The 17,607-nt window shown below is 42.0% G+C and overlaps 1 protein-coding gene across 1 annotated transcript; it reads left to right on the plus strand.

Annotated features, from left to right (window-relative positions):
• Window positions 1-708: 708 nt before the first annotated feature.
• Window positions 709-11,652, plus strand: slc40a1 (solute carrier family 40 member 1). The gene is made up of 8 exons (XM_078263117.1): window positions 709-1,079; window positions 1,194-1,261; window positions 1,653-1,812; window positions 2,187-2,302; window positions 5,850-5,976; window positions 6,591-6,836; window positions 7,285-7,923; window positions 8,543-11,652. The coding sequence occupies exons 1-8, from the start codon at window positions 1,046-1,048 to the stop codon at window positions 8,857-8,859; spliced, it is 1,707 nt and encodes a 568-aa protein (XP_078119243.1). The 5' UTR covers window positions 709-1,045; the 3' UTR covers window positions 8,860-11,652.
• Window positions 11,653-17,607: the final 5,955 nt, after the last annotated feature.

Genomic DNA, 17,607 nt, shown 5'->3' on the forward strand with positions numbered 1-17,607 from the left:
CCTTTAAACTTGTGGGTTCCAGCATTTTGGTCCCACAAAGCTGTTGGGACCCCACAAGTATACTGGACTCCCGGTTTTTGGACCTCACGAATATAGTAAAACAAGAACACACACACACACACACACACACACACCGAGTTATGTTCCTATTCTTAGATTTAGATTTATTTTTTTTGTCTCTTTATTTAGTGTCTAAAATTTGTATTTTATTTAATTCTTTATTTTATTTTGAAAACGTTTAATATCTCTTGCTTATTTTTTATTTATTTATACCGTTTCAATCTCAAAATGCAATCTTGTGTCTTACTATATCATCTGTTTTATGTCTGTGAATGTAGGGTGTGTTTTCATAATTTATTTTTTTAAGGTCAGTGTATGATTTTGAAGCTAGTGAGCCAGGTAGGGCAGCAACTAATGACTACTGTCATTATTAAACAATCTCTTGATACTTTTCTGCCTACATGAATATCATTTTATTATTCCTTCATAGAAATACACAATGAGCATTGACACAACAACCCGCTGTATGCATAATCTTCTTTGGCTCAATAAAGATGTTTAAAACAATGACACATTTTTGTGCAGATATTTTTTTTCTTCCTTTTTTTTTTTTTTGGAACTGGAGTGCGGTAGGAGGACCACATTTGTTTTTGACACAATGTAAATAACGGCCGGTCACGTGACACCGTGGGTATATTCGAGGCGGGACGTAAACACAGAGAGAGCAGAGAGAGAGAGCAGCAGAACAGGGCTAACCGTCCAACGGAGCGGCGCTCAATTCAGCTCCTAGCTTTGTGCTTTTGCGACCAACGGACTTTTAGCGCATACAAGTATTTCTTTCCGACTTCAGCTACAGTGATAGCTAAGTTTGGAAGGGAGAAAGGGGGAGAAACGCCGTGTCTTTTTAGTTTCTTTAGTCGTTACCGACAGTAAGATGCAGTGGTAGCCGGGGTCCACCGCCTTCACAACATCACAAAAGAGGAGTCACAAAAAAAACAATTACTCTCTTGATTATTTTTTTTTGCCATTTGGACAGCTTTTAAAAATGGATAACCCTGGACCTAAGAAGTCATGCTGTGGTAGGGAATTTTTCATTGCATGCCATATTCCAAAATATTTTCCCACATAAATGGAGAAGGATGGGTATGGACCACCAGCTGTCTGACCGTTAACGTTACATGTTTTCTTCACAGGATCTGTCCGAGACTTCTTCACTTCAGCTAAATTCCTTATTTACATGGGACATGCTCTGTCAACATGGGTAAGTGAGACACTGACACCATTACAATTAGCCACTATTGTTGCCTATTTAAATGACATGCCATCATACTGTATGTGTGGGCACGCTCATCATGATGAAAGGCTACATATGCGGCTTTTCAGTATCAAACTGAATGTAATACAACATACATGTGTTATTGTTACATTATGTGCTGCTATTATAACTGTCATAACAATACACAATCATTGAAAATGAGGGAGAGCTCAATGATTTCCAAAATTTTAAATAAATGTTTTATGTAGTTTTTCAGTCTATGGAAGCAGCAGGGCTCTTATTAATTATGGAAAGCTCAGTATCTATCAGCCCTAACCTGGATGTCTTGAATCAAGTATCAGCCTTGCCTTTAAATAACCACATTTTAAATTGCCAGGGTGACCGAATGTGGAACTTTGCCGTGGCTGTTTTCCTGGTGGAGCTGTATGGGAACAGCCTGCTGCTCACAGCCGTGTACGGGCTGGTGGTGGCCGGCTCCGTGCTGCTGCTGGGGGCCATCATTGGGGACTGGGTGGACAAAAATCCCAGACTCAAAGGTAAGGCAGCACAAATCAAAAGTTTAGCTGATCTCGAGGGATTGTTATAACACAAGTTTGTCATGAATAAAAAGCCATTCCTTTGTAGATTTGATCCTGAAAATAGATATTGAGCACTTCCAAAGGATCTGGCATTACAGTGTATACAGTGTGCACATGTGCTAACCCCCCACCCCCCATTTTCACAGTTAAATGCACCTCTTTTGAAATGTTTATTCAGAGGAATTTGGCAAAGACACTATTAGATTAGCTCAGGGAGCGGGGAATGTACCCAACCATCTCGTGGAAGTGCTCTAATGAACTAGTTATCAGACTGAAATCTCTTGTCTCTGATCAGATTTCTGTCCCTAATGTTGGTCGTGGTGTTTCCACAGTGGCCCAGACTTCGCTGCTCGTCCAGAACAGTTGCGTCATCGTGTGTGGGATCCTCCTGATGGTTGTTTTCCATTTCAAAGAACAGCTTGTGGAGCTTTACAATGGATGGATTCTGGTAAGATCCCCCCTGTGCTTACACACTCGCCGTTTCAACGTGATCTGATGGGCTTGGAACTGAAAGCATTTTTACCCCTTTTTCCTTAAGTACAACACTCTGACCCCGGGATTGCAAGTTGCTTACGTTTACTGATATGGATTCCTGCGTCAATATGATTTATGACCACTTGAACAACTTTTACAGATGAGTGAAATGATTGTGGTTCCCCTCCAGAAGACCTTTGACTGTTCAACTAACTTAAACTGACAGAGTACTTTTAGTATTTTAGTTTTCAAAAATTGCCGTATCAAAGATCTCCTCCTTTCACGATGCTCATGATACTCTTGCAGTACAATATTTAATTATTGAACTTGTGTTAGTATTGTCTAATCACAAGAAAAGGCTTGCTGTGACGCAATCATAAACAATTAGGTTTTTTAAGCATGAGCGGTAATTACACGCACGTGCTCGACAGTCGGCTGTTGGAAAAGAAAATTTGTGTCAGTGTTTTACATGGGACACTTGTTGAGGTATGTTGCTACGGAAGAGCTCCCTCACCACAAAGATTTTGGACCGGATTCTGTAGCTGACCGAGATACAGAGCTGCAGACTAGACAGTTTGCGTCCGTCAAGGGAAACTGGTTATGGTGTCGGTTTGAAACACAAATACTTACAGCGTTGCCCTCGGAATTTGTAGGGAGCATTTGAGTCTTTAAAGAAAGGGAGGGGGGTTGGCTATGTGACAGTGTTTAGAGGGCCGGCCGGTGTCAGAGTGTGTGTGGAGGTGGAGAGCAGTCGGGAAAACAGGAGATTGAGTGTCTCGTTGAAGGCTGTGCAGTCAGCAGGTTCTTCGAGGCCTGTCACATGACCGAGAGAAATGTAGTCCGGCCTGTTGAAGCATTTCAGTTGCCTTTTTCTAACCAGAGCAGCTGCGTTACCATGTTCGCACAGATCCAAAGAAATAAAGGAGCCGACTAGTGTGCTTCACAAATGAGCCGTTTCTAGACAAAAACATGCTATGTCTTTGAGGGTTTTTTTTTTGTCATCCAGTGCTTCTTTGTTACTGCTGTTGTCATTTTTCTCAGAATGTTACAGATTTTTCCACAGGACCTTATTGATTTCTTTAGTTTACATAAGATGACACTTAGTAGTAGCACTTGGGCTTTGACTTTGGCAATAACAAAAACAAGTATTTGGTTGTCAGTATCAGGTGAAATCTGTACTTCCAAACTAGCAACTCTTTAGCAGCCAAGTTTCATTTTACAGTTATAATTTTGATGTTACAGAGTTAGAGAGGGGTTTTTAACCCATAAAGTTGCCTGTCATTCTTGAATTGAAATCATAAAAATACCCCAAATCTTGGTCATTGCATTTTTACCAAATAGCAACATAATAATCTAATGAACACTAGATGCAAGTCTTATAATTCCACATTTAAAGGACAATTCCGGCGCAAAATGAACCTAGGGGTTAATAACACATGTGTACCTAGTCGACTGTTCTCTGGGATATGTTTTCATGCTAATCGAATGTTTCTCTAGCTTGAAACCAGCTAGCGCAAACCGCTGATTAGCTTAATGCTAGGCATTCGGGGCACTGGTAGAGTAAAAATAAATCGCTATTTTATACCACTAACAAGGCTCAAAATAGCACCACACTTCAACGGTAGCATAATGAGGGTCCCTACATGTAAACCGAAGCATTGAGAACTTTGTAAGTGTACAGACAGTTTACTAAAAAGATAGTTTAGAAAGACAGTACTTTCGGGTATAAAGGCAATCGCCATCTTGGGAAGACAGTCACGATCAGTCAAACGACGAACGCCCTGCCTGAGCTCTGTATGTTACTGGTTACTGGTTGCACGGCGTTCGCGATTTATTTTTACTCTACCAGTGCCCCGAATGTCTAGCGTTAAGCTAATCAGCGGTTCGCGCTAGCTTGAGGTTGATGTGAAACATTCGATTAGCATGAAAACATATCCCAGAGAACGGTCGACTCGGTACACGTGTTATTAACCCCTAGGTTCATTTTGCGCCGGAATTATCCTTTAAGGTTACTGATAAGGTTGATATTTTTGAAAATACCAAAACAATTTGTTAGTCTGTCTCTAAATACGTGTGTGGCACTCCAGCGCAGGTTTCTCCTGAAGATGTAAAGTTACTTTCCTGAAACAGCTCAGCACTGTAGGTTACTCAACCAGTGGTAAATACTGCCTTTGTTGGGGACTAGATTAGGCTGTGGATTAATGCACATTTGATGTAGTGCAGTGGGGTGCACTGGAAGATGATTAAAGGGATTTAAAAAAGAAAAGAAAACCAACATATTTCTGTTAAGCAAAAGTTTTTTTTCTTCTGTTCTTACTTTTCAGACTTTTTTTGCTTGGAAAAATGCGGAATACTTTCACCCAGGGCTGGGCAATATGGCCAGCATTTTCTATCCCGTAATAGGTCATTTCATATCTTGATAACGATAAATATCACAATCTATGTTTTCTACTAAACAGTTAAAGCACCCATATTATGCTCATTTTCAGGTTCATAATTGTATACCATAATATTGTGTACCAGAATAGGTTTATGTGGTTTAATTTTCAAAAAACACCATATTTTTGTTGTACTGCACAGCTCTCTCTCACTGCTGCAGATCCTCTTTTCAGCTGGTCTCTGTTTTAGCTACAGAGTGAGACCTCTTTTCTTCTTCTTCTTCTGTACTATCTTTGATTGCACTCGCACATGTGCAGTAGCTCAGATGTAGATCATGTCAGCTAGCTAGCTCCATAGACAGTAAAAGAAAGGCTGTTTCTCCAACTTCAGTCAGTTACAAGGCAGGATTAGCTGGGAGACTTCTAAATGAGGGCGCACATGGAAGTAGTTATTTTGTAGATTATGGTGAACTTGTGTGTGTTGTAGCAGTGCTTTGCTATTGAGAACGAGGTAGCATGCTAGCATTAGCATTCTAATGCTACGAGCTAATGGTTGCGGTTAGCCAGCTCGTTTCGGCTTGTGACGTCACTGCCCTTTGAACAGCTCACTAGGAGACTGAAGGCAGGACACATTCAGAAACCGTATCTCACTCAAAACAGTGTGGATAGATTTTTTTACAAAGTTTGTATGCGTGTGGAAGCACCAGAGACACAAAAGAACACCCCAAATCCCAGAAAAAGTGATTTTTTCATAATATGGGCACTTTAATAATAATATCAACTCTTTGTTGGTTGTAGCCTTACCAGCCTTGTCCTTTAATGACACGAAATGGATCATGTTGATAAAAATGTAACAATAACATACAAATGTAAAAATACCCTTTAAAACGGTTGAAGGAAGGTAATGATTAAAAAAAACTTTAATATCTTTGGCATGACTTAATAGCCAAGAAGATATTCAAATCTTTGTAATCATTACCCTCCTGAGTGCCTCAGCTTCCTTCAACCTTTTTAAAACTAGCCGTACCCCCCCCCCAAAATTGAAAAGCACCAGAGGGACACTTTCCGTTTCCACACACCCGAGCAGCACGCCACGCAGACTGGTTTGTGACGGAGTCAAAATACCCTTATTCTGTTTTTCAGACCACCTGCTACATCCTGGTGATCTCCATCGCCAACATCGCCAACCTAGCCAGTACGGCTACAGCCATCACCATCCAGAGGGACTGGGTGGTGGTTGTGGCAGGTCAGGACAGCAGCAAGTTGGCAGGTCAGTGTTTCTCTCCCGCCGCTGGCTTATCACCGCATGTGCACCACATGACCCGTTATCGGATCTCTTCAGCGGGGCAGACTTTGAACCCCAGATGCTGACTCACTCTCGTTTTAGCTTTTATGTCGCTGATTGTTATATGATATTTAAAAGATTTGCTCATGTGGTGGAAAACACTCATGAACAGTTCATGAACTTGATGACCTTTATCACTGTGCCGTGCTAGGACCTGTGGGAGAGAAAGCATTTGGACTGAAATATGTTCACGTCATACATCTGTTACATACATAAATACAACATACTGTATGTACGTACATACAAAAAAAAACAATGGATGGATGTTGTGTGTCCTTACTGGTGTGTGTTTGTCAGTGTGCATGGGTCTGTGTTGTTTGTCCCCGTCTGATTGGACCTGAACTGGGTTGGTTTGCGGGTGGGTAGGGGACTTGAGGCGAAGTGACATATTATTTCCACTATGCTTTGTTCAACATGGCCTATGTTGTGTCATTTATTGTTAAATTTCAAATAAAAAAAGTTGGGTTAAAAAATCCCCCCAAAAAAGCATAATATGGGGCTCTTACACTTCCACCCCCTTCCACCCTTGTATCAAACAGACATGAACGCCACAGTGCGGATTATCGACCAGCTGACCAACATCCTGGCTCCCATGCTGGTGGGTCAGATAATGTCCTTTGGCTCCCATTTCATCGGCTGCGGCTTCATCTCTGGCTGGAACCTGTGCTCCATGTGTGTGGAGTACGCGCTGCTGTGGAAGGTCTACCAGAAGACGCCGGCACTGGCCGTGAAAGGCGGTCAGAAGGAGCAGCAACAGGAGCTCAAACAGCTCAGCCCCACCAAAGGTAGCTGCAAGTGTTTGATTTGTGCTGGGGGTGGGGGAAGAAATCGATACAGCATAGTATCGCAATATTTTTACGTGGAAAGCTTTTATTGTATACATGTTGGTCAGTGTGTCTGCTTGACAATCCCATTTTGCAGCAATAATATTGAAGTGAAATCAACGAACGGAGAAATGTATCTTTTTAGATAAAACAGATGTTGACAAAAATCAGTTCAAGTTGAAAAAAAAAAAGTAATGTGTTTAAAATCGCAATACTGTCGTATTGTGACATAAGTATCGTGATAACATATGGTATCGTGGGGCCTCTGGTGATTCCCACCCCTAATTTGTACCATCTGAGAGCTCCTGGTGTTTTATATTACGGTGAATTTCATCATACTCATTGGTTGAGTTTGGAGAGTTGTGCCCTTCGTGATGATTCAGACTGAATATAACCATATCTTTCTCAGACTTGGAGAACGACCAGAGTCCTGAGGAGTCGTCTCAGCCGCTGATGAATGAAACGTCAGCCGTGGCCGTGCCCGACTCTCCCAAGCAGCGCGGCTGTTGCTCCCAGATGATGGAACCCCTGCGCACCCTGAAGGCCGGCTGGGTGGCCTACTACAACCAGAACATTTTCTTAGCCGGAATGTCCCTGGCATTCCTCTACATGACGGTGCTGGGCTTCGACTGCATCACCACGGGCTACGCCTACACGCAGGGCCTCAACGGCTCGGTGCTCAGCCTGCTGATGGGCGCCTCGGCCGTGTCGGGCATCTGCGGCACCGTCGCCTTCACTTGGGTCCGCAAGAAGTGCGGCCTGATCCGCACGGGCTTCATTTCAGGCACGGCCCAGCTGTGCTGCCTCCTGCTGTGTGTTGCCTCTGTCTTTGCTCCCGGGAGCCCCTTCGACCTCAGCATCTCGCCCTTCCAGGACCTGTACACCCACCTGATCGGGGAGAAGACGCTGCCCGAGGCCGACTACAGCCTCACCAGCGTCCTCACCGGTGGAAACGCCACTACTGCCTCCCCCGCTGAAGAGCTGCCGCTCCTGCAATCCTACATGTCTGTTAGCCTGCTGTTTGCTGGCGTCATTGCTGCTAGAGTTGGTGAGTAAAAAAGTCTAGATCTGCAAAGATGAATTGATTCATCGATTAGTTGTCAACTATTAAATGAATCAGCAACTATTTTATAATCAATTTATCGGTTTGAGTCATTTTTTTATGAAAAAAAAAAGTAAAGACTGTGATTGCAGCTTCTTAAATGTGAACATTTTCTAGTTTCTTCACTCCTCTGTGACAGTAAACTGAAATATCTAAATACCATGATATTGTTTTTAATATGACTTTGTTTTGGAGCAGCGCAGAAGCTCCAATGTGAAAATGATCGATTGGCATTGGTTCATAGTCGTCGTTTTATTGTTTTATTTGAAAGGAAATTTGAGTGTTTAGATATTACAGTGCCCGTGCTTTGTTGGCATGTTCACTTCCTTTCATAAGATTAGAAAGGGCTGTTTCACAAATTATGACTTCCTACAGGAGACTCACGGAAGTCCACAGGTTGAACTTTTACACAAGTATACCTGGAATTTCACACAGAGCAATATTTGCAACCTTTGGTTCCAATAATATTGCCTGAGAATTGCCGCCACAGCTAGCGTCGTCTTCCAAAGCGGTTATAACGTGGCTGTTACGAGGCCTGAGTGTTCTGTCTATCTCTGTCCCGCAGGCCTGTGGTCCTTCGACCTGACAGTGACCCAGCTCATGCAGGAGAATGTGATCGAGTCGGAGCGAGGGGTGATCAACGGCGTCCAGAACTCCATGAACTACCTCTTAGACCTGCTGCACTTCATCATGGTGATCCTGGCCCCGAACCCGGAGGCCTTCGGCTTGCTGGTCCTCATCTCCGTGTCCTTCGTGGCTATGGGTCACATCATGTACTTTGGATATGCCTTCAAGAGCCTGGGCAGCCGCCTCTTCCTCTGCTGCTCGCCGGAGCACAAGGAGGAGACGGTGGAAAGCCTGTCGCTTCCTACCACCGTCTAACCCCTATTAAAGAGACTCTGTCCTGGGTACATATCTCTCAAGCCTTACCCTAGTCCTGCATCTTATCTAACATATTTGCTTGTAGCTGGCAGAATGCTAACCTAAACCAGAGAAAGGTAACTTAACATGCTATGCATACTGTAGCCACGAATACAGCATTAATCATTAGTAGAAGGAGGTGAGTAGAACACTTACGGTCATAGAAAAACAAATCCACAGTGAAACTTTTAGATGAGGCAGGATTTCGCTAACTTTTTCAGGCAGGGCCGGATTCAGATGAGAGCCTCTGCCTCCTGCCTGTCTCATGCTCTTGTGATACATACATGCACTGTCAAACAAGGATCCATCTCTTCCAGGCGTTAGAAGTAAGAAATAAGGGGACACGGCACTGCACGATAGTCTCCTCCTAGCTAACAGCCTGGATCTAGCTGTAAAGATTTTCAAAAGGTGCTACAGCTAACTAAAGGGCTACATGAGAGAGAAATCGTGCAGGGAAGCGGTCACCTCTCAGTGACTTCATTGGTGCTGTAGCTGTGTCTGCTAGCAGTTCTCTGATAGCCGGGGCTTTACATTGTTGTGGATGATGTCTTCCTCCATGGGGGGGGGGGGGGGTGGGTGGGGTGCTTTTTATTTAACCAAACACAAAACTGGGATCTAGCCTCTTTAATACGCAGGTATAAGGGTTATGCCGTTACTTGTATTTATTCAGGAAATGGCGGGCGGTGGTTTTTATAATAATATAATATTACATATACTCAGTATTGTGTTGCGCGCTCGCGGTTGTGCCCTAAGAAAGAAATGAGAAACCCTATGCACCCTTGTCTAGCTCTCTCAAGTTACCAAAGTGAAAGTCCCATATGTGGCATGAAAGGAAGTGAGGGAAAGCAGATATCTGTCCGAAGCCTTCCAAATGTAATTATTTACATCAGGTGACCGTAGTTGTGTAGGTTCCCTAATGCATTTATACACCCTTGGTATACCTGAATATGTCTAACCCACTCTGAGATTGTACTTCAATTTAGTTTTCCGTTTAGTTTACATCAATAGCATCATTTTGTCACCTTTTTGATTTTTGTATGTTCTGAATTTGTTTTTAAATCATGATTGTTGTTACACAGGCACTTTAAGTGATTGACGTCTGTCATTACACCTAACGCGTGATCAGGCATTTGATCCATATTTTTGCACAAGTCCCGTAAACCCCCTGCACAATCTTATTACAATCACTTCCATTCTCTCGGTCAGTCTGTTCAGACGCTGTGGTTTAAATAAATAAAAAAAAAGGCACATATTGTAACACTTATGAGGAAAAACTGTACCAGCTCCTGTGAAAAAGTCTGGAAAGTTTACCTCTGAGACCCATGTTTCCTCAAAAAGTCAGCCAGGAAGCTCAGTCAGCAAAACCTCCCGGATATCAGACTGCCAACAGACTCTGAACCTGGACTCAGTCAGTTTGACTTCTAATTGCTGTAAGCTTCAACAGAGTTGGACCCATTTCACTCAAGTCAAAGTTCTGGCACTTATGTTGACATCTCTGTACAGTACTAGTCTAGAAAATGTATTTTCACAGTATCTCATGAAAGTTTGTGGCCCCGTTTGCATGCTACTTGTTGAAGTGATTTTTGTAAGTAAAAGAGTGTTTCCAAAAACAGCTAAACATCACCTACATTTGGAAAGTAGCTTTGCTACAAAGTGAGGCTACTGTACATAACTGTATCTGATACATGTACAAAAATTACAGGATAATGATGAATGCTAAAACATAGTGTAACAAATAAGTAATTATGATAGCAATATCCATCTAAAGTTTTCTAACATTAGCCACCATAAGCTAAGTAAGGCTGTAGCAGCAAAACCCCAGAGTTCAACTTTTGATTTGTAAGAGGAATAATGGGTTATTTCGTCTTTCAAAATTTACATGTTCTCACTTTAAATATCACCCAAATATAGTTGCTAATTTAGCAGTAACTAGGTCCTTTAAACTTCTGACCTTCCATGATTTCTGTTGCCTTACTGTAAACTCGCCTTGGCAGCTGTTATGCGCGCACATGTGGCTACATCGAGACGGTTCCTAGCCGCACCCTACCCATGAAAAAAATCAAGCCAGTCTAGCCCAGATTTTGGTAAATGCGAAGGATAAAATATTTAGGTTGGATACGGAGGTAGCCACACAAGATGTTGGAGAACAGAAGGCCACTTTTTAGCTGCACGTGCTGAGTCAGGATTCAGTCTGCAGGTGTGCCATTAAGGTGCTGACTCACTGGGAAGGGAGCTTTATTTTCATGTTGCACTTGGGTTTAATGTAACCTGAAACTCAGTCTGGGCATGGAAACTAAACAGCTCTTACAACGCTTGATCTGCTGATTCAGGAATATCTCACACAGCCATAAATCTATATTTGTAATGTAAATAACATTAGCGGCCAGGCGATTCAAAATATACTTAAGTATACAATAAAATATATATATATATTGTGTATACTGTTGTCATGCTGTTTTTACATGTTTTTATACACCTAGTGTTAGCATTTTGTGTCAGATGAGGTTTCTTAAAGATTGTTGAAAATTGTGTATAAAGCAATTACTATCTTTTCTTTGAATACATTTGTATCATACTGCTTTAATCTGACAATATTAATACATTTCTGTCTGTATTTATATATCGGTGTTTTAGATCAAAAGCATCAAATTATAAAGAAATCATCTAATAATCACACTCTATTGAATATATGAATGTTGGTAGGTACTGCTTGTATAGCATGAGGTCTCTTAAATAAAGAAAACCTTCACAAATGCCTGTCTGTATGGTCTTGTGTGTGTGTGTGTGTGTGTGTGTGTGTGTGTGTGTGTGTGTGTGTGTGTGTGTGTGAGGTCACATACCACAACAGAGTTAGCTGCTAATTTCCTCCCCAGAATCCCTTTCTTTCAGGCCGCCAATGTTAAACTGGCTGACTTTAAGCTGAGCTGGATGATCCCGACTCGCATGCCTGCTGAAAAGACAGAGTGACCTGGTTTTTGTGTGACAGAAGGTCTCGGCCTGGGGCACGTTAGTGGAGCTATGACTCGGCATTATGTGCTCATTTAGGCATTTTAACTAATTTAACTTAAAGTGCTCATATTGTGCTCATTTTCAGGTTCATAATAGTATTTAGATGTTATATCAGAATAGGTTTACATGGTTTAAAGTGCTCATATTGTGCTCATTTTCAGGTTCATAATAGTATTTAGATGTTATATCAGAATAGGTTTACATGGTTTAAAGTGCTCATATTATGCTCATTTTCAGTTTCATAATTGTATTTAGAGGTTGTACCAGAATAGGTTTACATGGTTTAAAGTGCTCATATTATGCTCATTTTCAGTTTCATAATTGTATTTAGAGGTTGTACCAGAATAGGTTTACATGGTTTCATTTTCAGAAAACACCATATTTTTGTTGTACTGCACATTGCTGCAGCTCCTCTTTTCACCCTGTGTGTTTTTTTCACCAGTCTAACAGCTGGTTTGATTTGCATTGATATGGATCTTATCTCAGTTAGCTATTAGGCTAACTGAAATAAAACCATGCCAATCTCCAGGTATGGTGAAGGGTATGTGATGATGTGGGGCTATTTTAATTCCAAAGGTCAAGGGAACTTTATCAGGATCATAGTATCCTGGATCCATGAAATAACTGGCCTTTAAAAATAAACATCTGCCTGCCTCTATGGGAATTTAACATAGGGGTATGTATAATTATGGCCCCTGTATTTTAAGGAAGAACATTTATTTATTTACAATACATTATTCATTCACAAAAAAAATTGGTATCTTTAAAAGGTCGGATTTTTCCTCATTTTTTTTAATTAAGGCATTAAGATCAATTTCCAAAAGATGATTTTTTTATTCCTCTTTTTAGTCAACTTTAGCATGGGTATAAATACTTATGAGCAGCACTGTATATAACACAATAAAGCAATGGGAAAAAGTAAAAAGCATAATATGAGCACTTTAATATACAGTTGTGTTCAAAATAATAGCAGTCCAACATCACTAACCTCATAAATCAAATTTTTTGGTAGAAGTGATATTTCTACATGGCAAATAATTTACTAGTAAGTGTTATAGAGTCATAGAAAACCAACAGAGCCAACAGTCATGACATGCATGCTGCTGATTCTGTGTAATTGAATCGGTAATCAAAAGGGGCGTGTTCAAAATAATAGCAGTGTTGTGTTCAGTTAGTGAGGTGATTGAGTCTGTGAAGAAACATGTGTCAGTTATGGCCCATATTTAAGGAAGGAAGGAAGCTAATGTTGTGCATACTGGTTATAGTGCATTTCACACTGAAATACTCAGCAAAATGGGTCGTTCCAGACATTGCTCTGAGGAACAGCGGACTTTGATTAAAAAGTTGATTGGAGAGGGGAAAACATATAAAGAAGTGCAGAATATTATAGGCTGCTTCAAATGCCTTGAAATGGCATCCAGAGCCTGAACGACGTGGGAAAAAACGGTCAACTACCATTCGAATGGATCGAAGAATAGCCCAAATGGCAAAGGCTCAACCAATGATCAGCTCCAGGAAAATCAAAGAAGACTTAAAGTTACCTGTGAGTACTGTTAGGATCAGAAGAAGGCTATGTGAAGCAAAGCTGTCAGCTAGAAGCCCCCGCAAAGTCCCATTGCTGAAAAAAAAGACATGAACTGAATAGGTTGAAATTTGCCAAAGGACACATTGACTGGCCAAAGGAGATATGGGGCAACATTCTGTGGACTGATAAGAGCAAAATTGTTCTTTTTGGGTCTAGGGGCCGCAGACAGTTTGTCCGACGACCCCCATGCACTGAATTCAAGCCACAGTAAAGCATGGTGGTGCAAAAAGCATGTTATGGGGATTTTTCTCATACTGTGGTGTTGGGCCTGTTTATCGCATACCAGGGATCATGGATCAGTTTCAACACATCAAAATACTTGAAGAGGTCATGTTGCCTTATGCTGAAGAGGAAATGGGTCTTTCAACAAGACAATGACCCAAAACACACCAGTAAGCGAGCAAAGTCTTGGCTCCAGATGAACAAGATTGATGTTATGGATTGGCCAGCCCAATCCCCAGACCTCAATCCCATAGAAAACTTGTGGGGTGACATCAGAAATGCTGTATCTGAGGCAAAACCCAGTAATGCAGAGGAATTGTGGAATGTAGTTCAATGGTCCTGGGCTGGAATACCTGTTGGTCGACTCCATGCAACACAGATGTGAACATCATAATATTCCTTTTTCTTCACTTTCTGTAAAGGTATAACACAAACTTTATCAATTTTGGTCATGTTTTGATTTGGAATTGAATGTGCAGTGTCCCCAATGCATTGATATTATGGAATTAAAAGCTATTCTAAGGATTTTGAGCATTATGCACTTTTTTAAACACACTGCTATTATTCTGAACACAACTGCATTTCTACACGTTATTGCTGATATGCATTAAAGAAAACCGTGAGCGTATTGTAATGGTCCTATCAGGAGTAAGTACCACTTTAAGAGGTTTACATAACACCAAATACCAATGCACTGCTAATCAGTGCCACAATAGTGAGTCTCTGTACAGAGTTTTTACCTTTCAAATGTTCTATCCCAGCATCAGACATCACTTACAGGAATATCTTTCATTTTGTACCAAGGACAAAGCACACACAAACCATTACATTCAGCCTGAAGAGGGATGCTTTCTGGTACAACAGGTGTATGAGATCAATTAAAGAAAGAAAACACACCTTTGGCTTTGTACCTTAAACAAAGCAGCACTTTCGTAACTCAAATATGTTATTTCATCTGCTGCTTTATTTGCATATAAGACTCTAAATTGTCACATGCTGACTTGTTTTTTTAGCGCGTAATCCGCAGTAAGTATTAAAATGTGACTATTTGTGCTGTAGACCTAAGATGTTTTTTTAATGACAGCAGGATTCAAAATACAGCTGACTGCAGCGAAAGTCCAATATCTCCAGAGAGGAACTGGGATGTATTAAGTGTACACAGTGAAAATATATCTTCCTCTTTATGGGCAAGATCTTTAGTATCGTATCTTCTAAAATAATGAGCACTCGTACAGAGGCAGAATCTCTGGAAAACGGTTTTCTCGGTTTTTGCATGCGTGGTCAGAACGGCCGTCAAGGCCTCGTGTTCTCTTGCTTTGTTGAAGCCGGAGCTTCCAGAAAAAGCCTTTTTTTGTAACATCAGAAACAGTATCGAACTGATACCACTGCTGATAGGGAAAGTCAGATAGATCAATGTCACAAGTCATTTAAAGGTGCACTATGAGTTCCTGCAAGGTTTCAGCGTGATTTCATTTTTGTCTCAAATCATAGTTATCTCTCCTTGATCCGCTAGCTGCCTGCCCCCTGAACACACCGTGAAAAAGCCCGGTCTCGGGAGACAACGCGGGGGTCGTAAACGTCAAACAAACACTAGAGGCACAGGATAGGCACCAAAATACAACAAACCACGTTTCAGCCAATCACTGACAAGATGGTTGGGGGAGGGGGTGGGGTTAGTGCACGTGCACATAATGTTGGGGGGGGTTGTATGTGGTTCCTCAACCCAGTCAGCGCGCAGCTCATCTAAATATTCATGAGCATACCATATTTGGAAGAAAAGCTGTCGTTCCAAATAGAGCCATTACACAAGGGTGCATTAGGGCCAAAATAAACATGTTTAGCCCAACCAATGTTACATACCCTATTAGGAGACCTTAAGGAACAGTGTGAAATACCCTATATAATCATTCTATCACCGCTTTAAGCTGGGAGGAGGCCCCGGGGAAGACCCAGGACTAGGTGGAGGGATTATATCTCTAACCTGGCCTGGGAACGCCTCGGGATCCCCCAGTCTGAGCTGGTTAATGTGGCTCGGGAAAGGGAAGTTTGGGGTCCCCTGCTGGAGCTGCTACCCCCGCGACCCAACCCCGGATAAGCGGACGAAGATGGATCACCCCTTTAAGTTTTTCAAGTTCAAACCACGTTCCAGCCAATCACTGACAAGATGGTTGGGGGAGGGGGTGGGGATTAGTGCACGTGCACATAATGTTGGTATAAACGTGGTTTGAACTTGAAAAACTTAAAGGGGTGATCCATCTTCGTCCGCTTATCCGGGGTCGGGTCGCGGGGGTAGCAGCTCCAGCAGGGGACCCCAAACTTCCAAATATGGTATGCTCATGAATATTTAGATGAGCTGCGCGCTGACTGGGTTGAGGAACCACATACACAAACACTGGAGACGATATAGCAGGTCTCATATTACACACACACACACACACACACACTCTGTTACATGCCCAGGCACAAATTGTGAGATTTGCCTAGGAAAGAGGTGTCAATGGGATTTTGAAGTTCTATGTATGTCCTATTTTACCCACCAAACTGTCATTTTTCAACTATGACAAGGTAAAATCGGCTTTGCATTCTATCAGCCCAATGACCTTACTTAGTTTGCTTACTTTAGTCTCAGGAGTCTTGGCTGTCACCTGACCACCTCACGGTGACAAGACTGCTGGAAATAACAACGCCCTGCAAAGAAATAATCCAGCACATTACCCGCCGTGAAACTACAACTTGCTTTTTGACGGAATAAAGAAATGAGCTATAATGTTATAACTTATAACTGGTGAGCTTTAGAGGGGCTGGTCATTGGATTTCTTTTATATTTGGACAGAGCCAGGTTAACTGTTGCCCCGTTTCCAGCCTTTATGCTAAGCTAAGCTGCTGTACTGATTTTCAAGATGTTGGGTCTGGGAACTCACCATTGGCAGGGCTCAATCTGAGGGGCGGGATAAATGGTTGTCTTTCCATTTCCCTCTGCACTCATAGCCAACCAGAGCAACGCTGGTTGATAGATTAAACTTTGGCCGTATCCGGTCGGCAAAACTCCGAACACATCTTCCTTTTTTAAGAATGACTTCAGTGCCGTTCTTTGTTCTTTTCTCAAAGAAAAGCTTAACTCCAAGTCTTCCAGAGTCGAGGCCAAAGACGATTCCAAAGGCCGCTGTTCTCCAGCAGCAGCAGCCATCTTCTTTGTTTTCAAGTAGCAGGGAATTCACGCGGAACCGTCGCAACTCTGCCGTTCTAGGCTAGGGGAGTATTACTGCATGTGTGAAAAAATGTTATACAAAACCTTTGTGGCTCCGACAGTGATGTCACCCGAGTCGGCGTCAGTTGGGGCTGAAGACTACAAGTTTGACAACGAAAATGTCTGGGGGTTTGAAGTTAGAAAGAAGAGGGATCTTACCAGACCTTTGTAGCTCATCTCTGCTTGAAGCTAGCGACTTCAGGCTACATTAGTCAGTGCTAGCATAAGAAGATGAAAGTGCTCCTTTAGGCTAAAGAAAAATTACTTTATTCCACAGGAATTCTAGATTTAATTTCCTCTCTTCATACATCCACACAGTCTGAACCTCTTCTGGGAGATCATTTAAAACTTACCATAGTGTTTGTTGCACTGTTTAAATGAACACTAGATAATTCCGAGTTTGTGTTAAACATATATATTTTATAACCTCTGTGGGATTGCAGGGACCCAGGTTCCATTCAGTCCAAGATGATTTGTCCTGGGAGATGGGTCAATCCTAAGTGGGATGGATAAGCACATAAGAAGCTGGGTCCAGACTAGTTTAATGATAGCCAGACTGATTCTTTTAAGAGGATGGAAGAATGAAGGGCTGCCGTCAATCCAGGAGGGGGCTTGTGAGATGGCCAGGGTGGCCAGATTGCCAGGT

This window comes from Sander vitreus, chromosome 11 (assembly GCF_031162955.1).
Source record: "Sander vitreus isolate 19-12246 chromosome 11, sanVit1, whole genome shotgun sequence".
Classification (NCBI taxonomy): domain Eukaryota; kingdom Metazoa; phylum Chordata; class Actinopteri; order Perciformes; family Percidae; genus Sander; species Sander vitreus.

Coding starts and splice junctions, on each gene's coding strand:
- slc40a1 (XM_078263117.1), top strand. CDS start 1,046: ATGGATAACCCTGGACCTAAGAAGTCATGCTGTG. Junction 5,977..6,590: donor GGACAGCAGCAAGTTGGCAG/GTCAGTGTTTCT, acceptor TGTATCAAACAG/ACATGAACGCCACAGTGCGG. Junction 6,837..7,284: donor ACAGCTCAGCCCCACCAAAG/GTAGCTGCAAGT, acceptor TATCTTTCTCAG/ACTTGGAGAACGACCAGAGT.